At 44.9% G+C, this 13,335-nt stretch overlaps 1 protein-coding gene across 1 annotated transcript in view; it reads left to right on the top strand.

Annotated features, from left to right (window-relative positions):
- CDH4 (cadherin 4) overlaps positions 1–13,335 on the top strand; it is a 394,777-nt gene that overhangs the window by 371,414 nt on the left and 10,028 nt on the right. Inside the window, exons 11-14 of the mRNA XM_030213453.1 lie at positions 3,190–3,414; positions 5,664–5,897; positions 11,869–12,008; positions 12,958–13,122. Of these exons, the coding sequence (XP_030069313.1) occupies positions 3,190–3,414; positions 5,664–5,897; positions 11,869–12,008; positions 12,958–13,122 (764 nt within the window). The remainder of the gene's footprint in view (positions 1–3,189; positions 3,415–5,663; positions 5,898–11,868; positions 12,009–12,957; positions 13,123–13,335) is intronic.

Genomic DNA, 13,335 nt, shown 5'->3' with positions numbered 1-13,335 from the left:
CCAGAACGCCCCTGTCCCGCCTTCGCTACCGTTCGGCCACGCCCCCGAGAATTTCGCCCGTCCCCTTGACGGAAAGCAGTTGGGGCCGTCCAAATTCAGCACTCGATTATACCTGTTTTTGAGACGGACGTCCATCTCCCGATTTGTGTCGGAAGATGGGCGTCCGTCTCTTTCGAAAATAAGCTGGTTTGTATTGCAATTTGAATATTTTTACTGCTTTAATTTTTCTCTGTTGCTTATGTTTGAATTATTCTTGCTGTACACCATCTTGAGTGAATTCCTTCAAAAAGGCGGTAAATAAATCCTAATAAATTAATCAATCCACAGCAGTCAGTGCTAATATTCAACAGCATTATCTGGTTATCTGCCACTGAATATTAGTGCTTGGGCCAGCCAGCACAATTTAACATGGCAGGAGCCTCTTTGCCTAGTTAAATCATTTTGAATATCAGGGCCCACAATCTCCAGCACTGCCCCCAGGTTCTCTAGTTCCTGATGCTGTGCTGAGCACTGGTTAGACCATTGTCCCAGTGACCCATCCTATTCCGCTACGAATTTGCCTTTCAAAGGGGAGCATGACTGCTAGGCGATGGATAACTGTTAAAGCATTATGTAATAGGTTTCTCAAAATGTTCATCCCTGAGTTTATGTGCTGTGTCATCACATGCTTATGGTATTTATCTCAAAAGAGGAGAACACAAATGTCTCCTTCCCTACCCCCATCCCTTAACTTCCTTTTGTTTGGTTATAGGAGATGAATATTATATTTCTGAGATGACTGCACGGAAGAGTTTTCTGTTGAGATGCTGCTAATGCACTGCAGAGCTGAACAATTCCCAAAGGCAATGAAAGTTTCATTTTATGGCCTGCAGCAGTAATAACAGATATCATTTACATAGTGCCATTACTTTGCACAAGGATGTACTGTTAAAGTCTTCCTCTCTTAAAGAGCTTGTGGTTGCAGATGGAGACATTTTCCCAAGGCTGAATTTCTAAGTCCCTGCACTCTTGCACTCTGCTGTTTAAGGGTGACAAACAGGGGCATAATCGAACGGGGCGCCCAAGTTTTCCTGAGGACGTCCTCGCAGGATGTCCCATTGAAGGGGTGGGGAAACCCGTATTATCGAAACAAGATGGGCGTCCATCTTTCGTTTCGATAATACAGTTGGGGACGCCCAAATCTCAACATTTAGGTCGACCTTAGAGATGGTCGTCCCCGGTTTTCAGCGATCATGGAAACCGAGGACGCCCATCTCAGAAACGACCAAATGCAAGCCCTTTGGTCGTGGGAGGAGCTAGAATTTGTAGTGCACTGGTCCACCTCACATGCCAGGACACCAACCGGGCACCCTAGGGGGCACTGCAGTGGACTTCACAAATTGCTCCCTTACCTTGGGTGCTGAGCCCCCCAAAACCCACCCCTCACAACTGTACAACACTACCATAGCCCTAAGGGCTGAATGGGGGCACCTACTTGTGGGTACAGTGGGTTTCTGGTGAGTTTTGAAGGGCTCACATTTACCACCACAAGTGTAGGTAGGGGGGATGGACCTGGGTCCACCTGCCTGAAGTGTACTGCACCCACTAAAACTGCTCCAGGGACCGGCATACTGCTGTCAGGGAGCTGGGTATGACATTTGAGGCTGGCATAGAGGCTGGCAAAAAATATTTTAAAGTATTTTTTTAGGGTGGGAGGGGGTTAGTGACCACTGGGGGAGTAAGGGGAGGTCATCCCCAATTCCCTCCGGTGGTCATCTGGTGAGTTTGGGCACCTTTTTTAGGCTTGGTCGCAAGAAAAAATGGACCAAGTAAAGTTGGCCAAGTGCTCGACAAGGACACCCTTCTTTTTTCTATTATCGGCCGAGGACGCCATGTGTTAAGCACGCCCCAGTCCCATCCTTCGCTATACTTCCGACAAGTCCCTGGGAACTTTGGTCGTCCCTGTGACGGAAAGCAGTTGAGGGTGCCCAAAATCGGCTTTCAATTATGCCGATTTGGGCGACCCTAGGAGAAGGACGCCCATCTCCCGATTTGTGTCAAAAGATGGGCGCCCTTCTCTTTCGAAAATAAGCCTGAAAGCATCACAATTCCTCAGGACATGAGTTTGAATTAGAAAGAATAAGATGAATGATATCCTCGCATTATAGGTGTTGCCAACCAGATAGCACTCTATATAGTAGATTTAAGGTACTTATAATATACTGACTGGAATAAAGAACATACAGAGGGCTATGATAGAAACATTTAACTTTTTAGCAGAATTCAATGAAGTAGGGAAGGTAGAATTTTCCGTAGACAGGGGCATAATCAGAAAGGGTGGTTGATGCCTTATGTAATCTACCAGATGGACTAGAGTTAAAAGACAGGATAAATAATCCTCAAATCCTGAATTAAGCATGTACACAAAATGATCCAAAGAGGGAAGACGACAAACCTAACTGACCTAAATAGGTCAAGCATCCAAAACTGCTCATTTGATGGCCAGGTTCTAGGGCATTTTACATGGCAACATCCAAGCAGACTGGCTGGGTCTAGGATTCCTAATCTGCCATCGTCTGCAGTGTTATGATAGTATTGGACTATCCTAGTTGAAAGTGACTTCATTACTTCAATTGCTACTGTGCTGTTGGGACTGATTAAGTCTAATCTAGTACAGTAGTCTGAAATGCAAATGTATTTCTTGGGCCACATTTTAAGATTTAGAGCTTGGTTATGGTCTATTCTTCTCATAGTCTCTCTCTTTAAAAGACCAGTGCACATCCCAGATACAATTAATTTATTTCCCTGTTCACTGTCAGTAATGTTGGAGCTTGCAGACTCCTTGTCAGCCTTCACCAGCACCTGCAGGGTCATTGAATAGGAGGGCTATTCTTGTGGACGTATTTGTTTGATGTAGCTTTTACAGGTCTTTAAGTTTATTGTGGATTGGGAGACATTGCAGCACTCAGTGGTGAGACTTCAGTTCTTGAATGAATGAATGAATGAGTATACATTTTAGTTATTTCTTGTTTGAGTGGTTCTTTCCTATTATACTATGGATTTCTGCATTTATTTTAGTTTTAATTGTATTTTATTGTGAACCACTTTGACTTGTACTTCAAAAAGGGCGGTATATTAAATTTAATAAACGATAGCTTGTTCACTTGTACTCAGAGTGGCTTAGTAAAAATGTGATTTTCTTTTGTCCAGGTGTGCCTCCAGCTAGCGGCACTGGCACGCTGCAGATCTACTTAATTGACATAAATGATAATGCTCCTGAGCTCTTGCCAAAAGAGGCACAGATTTGTGATAAGCCCAACTCAAATGCCATCAACATCACCGCTGCAGATGCCGACAGAAAGCCAAATGGTGGACCTTTTGTCTTTGAGCTCCCCTCAGAGGTCAGGAGGAATTGGACCATAAGTCGACTAAATGGTAATTTCACTCAAGCATAAGAAGAATCATTAGGAATAGACCTTGATAGCATGGCCTGAGGGTTTAATGATCTCTTCCAGGGTCCCAGGATCTGTGATGTGTCTTGGATATATAGCTTTTCTCAGTAGGATATTGGTTCCTGCCAGCTCTGAGTCATTCTTATACCATTACTGTTGCATGCTACCCAAACTAGTTTGGAATGGCACTCAGTAAAAATCTATAGCTCATGTCCTGCTTCCTAAATGCATTGTCCTGTGTCAGAGATCAAGTCAACATAACACAGAGGAAAAAGATTAGATTAGCATGGTGATATTATGATATCTTAGTTAACCGCCTCAGATGCTATCTCAAGATCAGAGAAGTAGTGTACATTTTCAATAAATAATCTTGTTTCTTCTCTTGCATACACACAACATAAGGGGGGAATCAATAAATACCGTGAAGTTTTACCGTTTTGATGCAATTCTTAATTTCACCTTATTTACTGATGCCCTCTTGTGTTGTGTGTGTGGTGTACTCATATATATGTTTACACATATACACCTGTGATATAAAATATCAAGATGTGGAGATCATTTGTATGCAACAGATAGTTTCCAGCACTGGGAGATTTCATCAGATTCGTTAAAAGTTTAAATTAGCCCCAGCTCTCTAGACAAGATGATGTTCAGTCTCAGATCAATAACCGAACTCTAAGCTACTTTGGCATTTGGCTTCTCTAACTCCTCTCATAATTGTGAACAGTTAGCAAAAACGCATTGGGTATAAATCACCCTTAATGGCCGAAGGGAGGGAAGGAAAGAGAGTATTATCTATCATCCTTATGCCCAGGCAAAGAACTGTCATAAGCCAAAATCACAATCAATGCTCATTTCTTGTGCTGGAATTCATTTAAAGTCACCCGTGGCCTTTCCTTCGATAGTGTAAAGCAGGAACCACTCAAAATGCTGAAGGTTGTAAGTTCAATTGCCATCCAATGAGAGTGATCTTAAGTGTATACCACATGCTTCCTGGGGAACGTTCTCTCTATTTGGAACAATCAATCAGTTTATTGATCTGTGGTACGCACTTCACACATGTACTGGTCAATTTAGCTTTGAGCATAAATTTGCTGAAGCATTAACTATTAGTGCCTGATATACTGGAGACAAAATGTTATATATATTCTTGGGCCAGTCCAGTGGCTTGAGGGCAACAGTGTATGCTGTCATATGGAGGGACCTGGGATAAGTTTCCAGATCAATGGGAACGCTGTAAAAGCAGTGTTCATGGCCTGTGGAGGAGGGAGTTACAGTTGCCAATAAGGGTGACACCTTGTGGCTGGATTTAGAATGCACAATAAAAGGTTCCAGAAAGATCCCTGGTGAACAGCTCCTGGCTTTAGACCAAACAGTGGGAGGGAAGGTCCCAGGGCTGCTGCAAATGAAGCCTCATGGAACCAGGACCTCAGCACTGGTTCTGATTGGGCCAGAAGAAAAAAGAGAAACATAAAACTGTTAGGCCAAATTATAGCTCTCCTGCATCTCCTGTTCATTCAAGTGGTTTTCAAAAAGAAGGATCCAGATTTTTTTCAGATGAATATTCTTTGTTTGGCTCTGCAATATTTAATCTGCAGTACAATATAGCCATGTGTTCCCAGACTCCTGAAGAGGAGCACCAAAGGTCACCATGAAGCCCAGGCCCACAGAAAGTAATTACTGCTGAGCAAGCACAGAAAGTTACCTAATTTTTGTATAAGGTGAACCAAGAGCATCAGCGCCTTAGCAGAAATTCCTACTGAAGGTGAATATCAAATGAGATCTGGCTGATGTGATACACATGATTTAAATTCTGCCTGTAGAAAGTGGCATATCTCCTTCCAGAATCAGAGAGTTCAGAGAGTGCTGTCCATAACTCTGGGCAAGGTAAGACCTTGGAATGTAAAGGATCTTAGACGGCAGAGCCCTCGAGACAGTCTATGCTGTATAAGAACTGCAATGATCAAGCAGTGACACATTGAAACAGGAACTGGCCTGAGAAATATTCCCATTATTGTAAACAGCAATAAGCTCTTGTCTTCCGGCAATGGAGGTGATGCATCCTTTTCCAACTCACCCTTCCAGTTAGAGAAGCAGCTGCAATAGCCAAGACAAAGCTAATTAGCAACTTCTGTTTTCCACAAGGCAGATTAATCTTGTTATGTTTTGCTTTTTAGATGCTGAACTGAAATGATAGTCACTTCTGTTCATGTGCTGTTTGCTTTTCTGTAGGTAACTATGCCCGGCTGAGCTTGCAGGTAGGGCACCTGGAAGCTGGAGTCTATGATGTCCCAGTCATTGTGACAGATTCTGGTAACCCTCCATTGTACAATACATCCATCATTAAAGTAAAGGTGTGTCCATGTGACAACGATGGAGACTGCACTACCATTGGAGCCGTGGCTGCTGCCGGACTGGGCACGGGTGCAATCATAGCCATCTTGATATGCATCATTATATTGTTAAGTGAGTAATGCCAGGGGATGCACCCGCTCCACATAGTATCTGAACCAGAATGACCGAGGGCCACATCTGCTAAAGGATTTTCCCATTTTAAGAGCAATTCTATAACAGTGCCTGATTTACACACCCTGTGCATGCATAGTATTACAGAATACTAGCACTCATGCAAACCAAGAGGTAGATTCAAGAAAGTGTACCAAAATTTAGTTGCTGGAATGATGCATGCTAAGTGTGGATTCTGTAGTTGCAGTTCTTTGTGGAACTGCCATCATAGAATACTAGCATAAATCCACAGTTTCACACCTGAGTTTAGTCACGCCTCTGACCAGCCCATGCCCCTGTAGAAGTGACGCTTAATGGAATCGACATGTGCAGCTTCTAGAATAGTGGCTAATGATAGTTGCAAATGCCAATTGGTGACAGTGCCAATTAACACCAATTTAAGCCAATAATTGACTGTTAACCCCAATTAGCAGCCAACTATTAAATTAAGGTGTGCACCCAATAGCCCATATTCTATAAATGCACACACAAGTTTGCACGCTTGGCATAAATTTGGACATGGACGTTTATAGAATCTGGGAGGCCAGTGTACACCTGTGGTCTTACTAATTTTTAAGTTGGGGCCACTTTGGATCCAAAGAGCTGAAGGAGAGCCACCAAACATCTTTCCATGTGAAATTACAACACTGCTGACCAGTGTGTATCAATGGCATCCACCCCACCAGCTCGCTTTCAAACTGATGGGCATTTCCAAATACATTCTCTTCACCTATTGAGACATGCTTCGTCCTTCAAGCGTGTGGTTCTTACTCCCATCCACTTCCCTCTTTCTATCATGAACTTGGTGAGAGATGCAGAGAGTAGCAGAAGAAAATCCAGAATTATGATGAGGGCCACCCCAGAGGTCTCCAAGGTCCACCATTGGCCCCCTGGTGTACACTTAACCATGAAAGTGCCCAAGCACTATTCCGTAAAGGCGCCTGTGAGAGCCATAGCATGTAAATGCAAGGGGGGCGTACAGAAGAGTGGAGAATGGGCAGGACTGTGACTTATGTGCATATCTTACAGAATTACGTGTCCCTGCTGCATTTACGTGATTGCAGTTACATTAGGTCTATGTCTTGTGTAACTGCAAATCATGTGCTTTTTTTTTGTAGGAAATAAAGTGCCAGTTCTCATACAGTGCCAACCTTAAGGGCAGGGTCACTATCTAAGGCTCCACCCCCACAATAGCCACACCCATTTTACTAGCCATGGAGCATAATAAAAATGTATCATTGAAAATAGTACACAAGTCCCTAGGCCCAAAACAAGAACCCTGAAGACTGACTATACACTAATAAAATATGTAGACAAAAAAAATCAGCTGAAACCCCCAAAAACCAGATTCTGGCATGCAGAATAATACCAGAAAAACAAATAAAATTTCCTCTTGCAATAAAAATAGCAGACATACATTTCAAATATTCCATGCACTATATACAAATTAACAACTACAACTTTTTCTACCTTTGTTGTCTGGCCATGGACTTCTTTTCATTTGTGTTGGTACCAGTCTGTGGTTTCTACTTTCCTCATCTTCTCTTAACTCTGTTGCCAGGATTTCCTGTGTGTCATTTTTCTCTCCTCTTCCTTTCAGCTTTCTTTGATTTTATTTTCTGCCTTTATCCATGTTTAGTTCTTTCTTACTATCCAATCTTCCAGCATTTCTCACCTTGCCCCCTGTCTCCCCATCAAGCATTTCTCCTCTTGTCCCCTTTTCCCCATCCAGCATTTCTCCCCTTGCCTTTTCTCTCCATCCAGCATCTCTCTCCTTGCCCCTTCTCTCCCCATCCAGTATTTCTCCCCTTTGTCCCCTCTTACCCCATCCAGCATTTCTCCCCTTGCCCCCTCTTTCCCCGTCCAGCATTTCTCCCCCTTCTCCCCTCTTTCCCCATCCAGCATTTCTCCCCTTGCCCTCTCTCTCCATCCAGCATTTCTCTACTTGCCCCTTCTCCCCCATCCAGTATTTCTCTACTTGTCCCCTCTTTCCCCATCCAGCATTTCTCCCCTTGCCCTCTCTCTCCATCCAGCATTTCTCTACTTGCCCCTTCTCCCCCATCCAGTATTTCTCTACTTGTCCCCTCTTTCCCCATCCAGCATTTCTCCCCTTGCCCTCTCTCTCCATCCAACATTTCTCTACTTGCCCCTTCTCCCCCTTCCAGTATTTCTCTACTTGTCCCCTCTTTCCCCATCCAGCATTTCTCCCCTTGCCCTCTCTCTCCATCCAGCATTTCTCTACTTGCCCCTTCTCCCCCATCCAGTACTTCTCTACTTGTCCCCTCTTCCCCATCCAGCATTTCTCCCCTTGCCCTCTCTCTCTCTCTCCCCATCCAGTATTTCTCCCCTTTGTCCCCCTCTTTCCCCATCCAGCATTACTCCCCTTGCCTTCTCTCCCCATCCAGCATTTCTCTACTTGCCCCTTCTCCCCCATCCAGTACTTCTCTACTTGTCCCCTCTTTCCCCATCCAGCATTTCTCCCATTGCTCTCTCTCTCTCTCCCCATCCAGTATTTCTCCCCTTTGTCCCCCTCTTTCCCCATCCAGCATTTCTCCCCTTTCCCTCTCTCGCCATCCAGTATTTCTCTACTTGCCCCTTCTCCCCCATCCAGTACTTCTCTACTTGTCCCCTCTTTCCCCATCCAGCATTTCTCCCATTGCTCTCTCTCTCTCTCCCCATCCAGTATTTCTCCCCTTTGTCCCCCTCTTTCCCCATCCAGCATTTCTCCCCTTTCCCTCTCTCGCCATCCAGTATTTCTCTACTTGTTCCTTCTCTCCCCATCCAGTATTTCTCCACTTGTCCTCTCTCCTCTCCATCCAGTATTTCTCCCCTTGTCCTCTCTCCTCCCTGTCCAGTATTTCTCCCCCTGCCTTCTCTCACCCCATCCAGCAACTCCAGCAACGGAAAACTCAAGAAGAGAAAGGCGCGAGGCCGTGCTGCTCAGACACACGCTCTCGGCTCTGCGATCCCCTGCCCTTCTAATGTCAACTTCCTGTTCTGGGGCAGGGGCGCTGCTGCTGCTGCTGCTTATAGGATAAACAGATGTGGCTGCGGGAGATGGGGAGATGAGCAGAGTAGGGGAAAAAAATGTGCCGGACTCACCAATACTGGATTAAGCTAGTGTTCTATAATGGAATTTAGGCTCTGAGTGTATATCCTCGGAATGCCTAATTGGAGGCACCCTGTTCTAGAGTTGTCCCTTTGTGTCTATTGAAAAATGCTAATGATATCCAGCCCAATGTGCAAAACAGGCAGTTCATGAAATTCTTATAGATCCAGCAGACAGCAAACTTCACAAGCGCTTATTAGATACAGTTCTAGCTAAGACAACCACCCAGCTCCACTCTATTACACAAGGTTTCATCTAGCTGTGTGTTTCATTCGTTTACTTTATTTAAACACAATAGACCACCAAACAAAGCCTAACAAAAAGTGAAATATGAAATATCAGGTCCAGGGCCCTTCATGCTGCATTGAAAAAACTAGGACCGTCTGATTTTTTAAGAATTCAAGTATCTCATAGGTCCACACTTCTCAGCCCTCGGATGCAGCTGACCCTATTTGTAGGGGTTGCTGAAGTAGTCATGACGTAAAAACAAACAGTCGGGTCTCTATTGGAGTGGAGGACTAGCTTGAGAACTAGGGGAACTGGGTTCAATTCCCACTGCAGCTCCTTGTGAATCTGAGCAAGTCACTTAACCCTCCATTGCCCCAGGTACAAAATAAGTACAGTGGGGGAAATAAGTATTTGATCCCTTGCTGATTTTGTAAGTTTGCCCACTGACAAAGACATGAGCAGCCCATAATTGAAGGGTAGGTTATTGGTAACAGTGAGAGATAGCACATCACAAATTAAATCCGGAAAATCACATTGTGGAAAGTATATGAATTTATTTGCATTCTGCAGAGGGAAATAAGTATTTAATCCCTCTGGCAAACAAGACCTAATACTTGGTGGCAAAACCCTTGTTGGCAAGCACAGCGGTCAGACGTCTTCTGTAGTTGATGATGAGGTTTGCACACATGTCAGGAGGAATTTTGGTCCACTCCTCTTTGCAGATCATCTCTAAATCATTAAGAGTTCTGGGCTGTCGCTTGGCAACTCGCAGCTTCAGCTCCCTCCATAAGTTTTCAATGGGATTAAGGTCTGGTGACTGGCTAGGCCACTCCATGACCCTAATGTGCTTCTTCCTGAGCCACTCCTTTGTTGCCTTGGCTGTATGTTTTGGGTCATTGTCGTGCTGGAAGACCCAGCCACGACCCATTTTTAAGGCCCTGGCGGAGGGAAGGAGGTTGTCACTCAGAATTGTACGGTACATGGCCCCATCCATTCTCCCATTGATGCGGTGAAGTAGTCCTGTGCCCTTAGCAGAGAAACACCCCCAAAACATAACATTTCCACCTCCATGCTTGACAGTGGGGACGGTGTTCTTTGGGTCATAGGCAGCATTTCTCTTCCTCCAAACACGGCGAGTTGAGTTCATGCCAAAGAGCTCAATTTTTGTCTCATCTGACCACAGCACCTTCTCCCAATCACTCTCGGCATCATCCAGGTGTTCACTGGCAAACTTCAGACGGGCCGTCACATGTGCCTTCCGGAGCAGGGGGACCTTGCGGGCACTGCAGGATTGCAATCCGTTATGTCGTAATGTGTTACCAATGGTTTTCGTGGTGACAGTGGTCCCAGCTGCCTTGAGATCATTGACAAGTTCCCCCCTTGTAGTTGTAGGCTGATTTCTAACCTTCCTCATGATCAAGGATACCCCACGAGGTGAGATTTTGCGTGGAGCCCCAGATCTTTGTCGATTGACAGTCATTTTGTACTTCTTCCATTTTCTTACTATGGCACCAACAGTTGTCTCCTTCTCGCCCAGCGTCTTACTGATGGTTTTGTAGCCCATTCCAGCCTTGTGCAGGTGTATGATCTTGTCCTTGACATCCTTAGACAGCTCCTTGCTCTTGGCCATTTTGTAGAGGTTAGAGTCTGACTGATTCACTGAGTCTGTGGACAGGTGTCTTTCATACAGGTGACCATTGCCGACAGCTGTCTGTCATGCAGGTAACGAGTTGATTTGGAGCATCTACCTGGTCTGTAGGGGCCAGATCTCTTACTGGTTGGTGGGGGATCAAATACTTATTTCCCTCTGCAGAATGCAAATAAATTCATATACTTTCCACAATGTGATTTTCCGGATTTAATTTGTGATGTGCTATCTCTCACTGTTACCAATAACCTACCCTTCAATTATGGGCTGCTCATGTCTTTGTCAGTGGGCAAACTTACAAAATCAGCAAGGGATCAAATACTTATTTCCCCCACTGTACCTCTATATAATATGCAAACTGCTTTGATTGTAACCACAGAAAGGTGGAATGTCAAATCCCTTCCCCATCCCATTTCCCTTTCCCTAAAACATAATAGTGCCTGCCTCAGTGGTGCAGAGAAGCTGGATATTGCTTATGCGCCATTTGGGCTTCAGCAACCCCACAGATAGAGTAAGATGCATCTGGGAGAAGTAAGTAAGAGGTTCTGGATAGTCCCAAGGGAAACTTGAATTGTTTAAATTTGGTGGTGCTGGGAGTTTTTGATGGCAGAAAAAACCTGGCTGGACCTGTAGCATAGCCAGAAGTTCATTTCTAGGTAGGCCCAGGGGTGGTCTGAGAGAGGAGGGGGCCATGCATTTTCTTTTTGCCCTCTCCTCCCCACCCCACCCTGATCGCATTAAAATTTATGCCTTGGCTGGCAGGGATTCCCAAGCCGTGCCAGCTGAAGGTGTCCCCTGCCGGCACCTCCATGCCATCTGAGCAAGAGAGAGGTCAGTAGCGTGCTTCCAGCCGCCGGCGCTGGCACTCTCTGTGAATGTTCAGTTCATGCGTATTTAGCTCAAGTAAAATATAAAAAAAATGTCAATGCACAATTTTCTTTTCACAGCCATGGTTTTATTGTTTGTGGTATGGATGAAGCGCAGAGAAAAGGAACGGCACACAAAGCAGCTCCTGATTGATCCCGAGGATGATGTGAGGGATAATATCCTTAAATATGATGAAGAAGGAGGTGGTGAGGAAGACCAGGTCAGCACTTACTTCCCCCAGGCTATTTAATTTTTAATATTGTTCCTTTTAAGTAATGCTGGGCCCTAAGTTAAATGGATATATGATTTTACAATACCTGAATATAAATATAGTCTATTACTCCTACATTAATGTTGCAACATGCAGTGCTATGGAGAAAAGCATGAGGTGTTTAGTAGAGGCCTACCGAATTTTGTTTTTTTTTTTTGGCACCGAAACTGGCCCTTAATCCATGTTTGGTCATGCTTCGGTTTCAGCCAAAAATGTAAATGCTTTTCAGCTGAAACCAGAACTCCCTCCCCACCCCCACCTACATCCCCACCACTGCCAGAGTAAGTCCTCCTGGGCCGGCTGCCACCACCTCTCCCCCCCCCTTTCCCCTCAGGACAGCAGGTCCCACTGAGCTTTGGTTTTGGCAGAAACTGAACTGCAAATTTCAGCTGCTGATTCAGTTTCAGTCAAAACCATGGATCCCGATTTCGGTCACTCTGTAGGTGTCAGCATTCCAACCTTGGCCCCTCTAGTAATTTCTCTTCACCTTCATGCTGGAAGGTAAGAGGTTACAGGGCTGGGGACCTTAGCCCATCACCCACAATAAAGGAAATGTAATTTACGTATGAGGATGGCATAAGAAAAGGAAGGGATGCTTACATTATGCTGAATGAGAAATACTTATTTGTAGAGCGCTAGTGGATAATCATTCAGATGCAATGTGTCCCTACCCAAAAGAGCTTATAATCTAGGTTCATACCTAGGGCAATGGGAGATAAAGTGACTTGCTTTGGATCTCCTACTTTCTCAGCCATGACAATCAATTCCTTAGCATTTGACAGCCTTCTTGGTTTGGAAGTGAGTTTCCTGGTTGGTGGCAAGGCCCTGGAATCTTGCACAGTGATGGTCCTGAGAGATGCTGCTTCCATCCGACTCTGTACCACTTTGTTTCTTACAGGATTACGATTTAAGCCAACTCCAGCAACCTGAGTCTATGGATCACGTAATGAACAAAGCTGCAGGTGTCCGGCGGGTCGATGAGAGACCCATAGGTGCTGAACCCCAGTATCCTGTAAGGCCTGTAATCCCCCACCCTGGGGACATTGGGGACTTTATTAATGAGGTGGGTTTTGTGCAGTCCCTTTAAAAGGAGATGTCTCTTTCTTAGTGTGCCAGAGCAGAGCACTTATTGTCAATAATCAATCCATCTGTACACATGTTGCAGTGATATAACCCCCTTGCTGATTTACTGAAGGATCAGTTGCTGTCTTCTGAAAGTTGTGTCCATATTCTTCGTATGATTCAGACTGGTTCAGTTTAGTGACTAGTTGAACTC

The sequence above is a fragment of the Microcaecilia unicolor genome, chromosome 8 (assembly GCF_901765095.1).
Source record: "Microcaecilia unicolor chromosome 8, aMicUni1.1, whole genome shotgun sequence".
NCBI classification, from domain to species: domain Eukaryota; kingdom Metazoa; phylum Chordata; class Amphibia; order Gymnophiona; family Siphonopidae; genus Microcaecilia; species Microcaecilia unicolor.
Note: the sequence above shows the minus strand (reverse complement) of the source record. Positions and strands in the feature narration are given on the sequence as shown.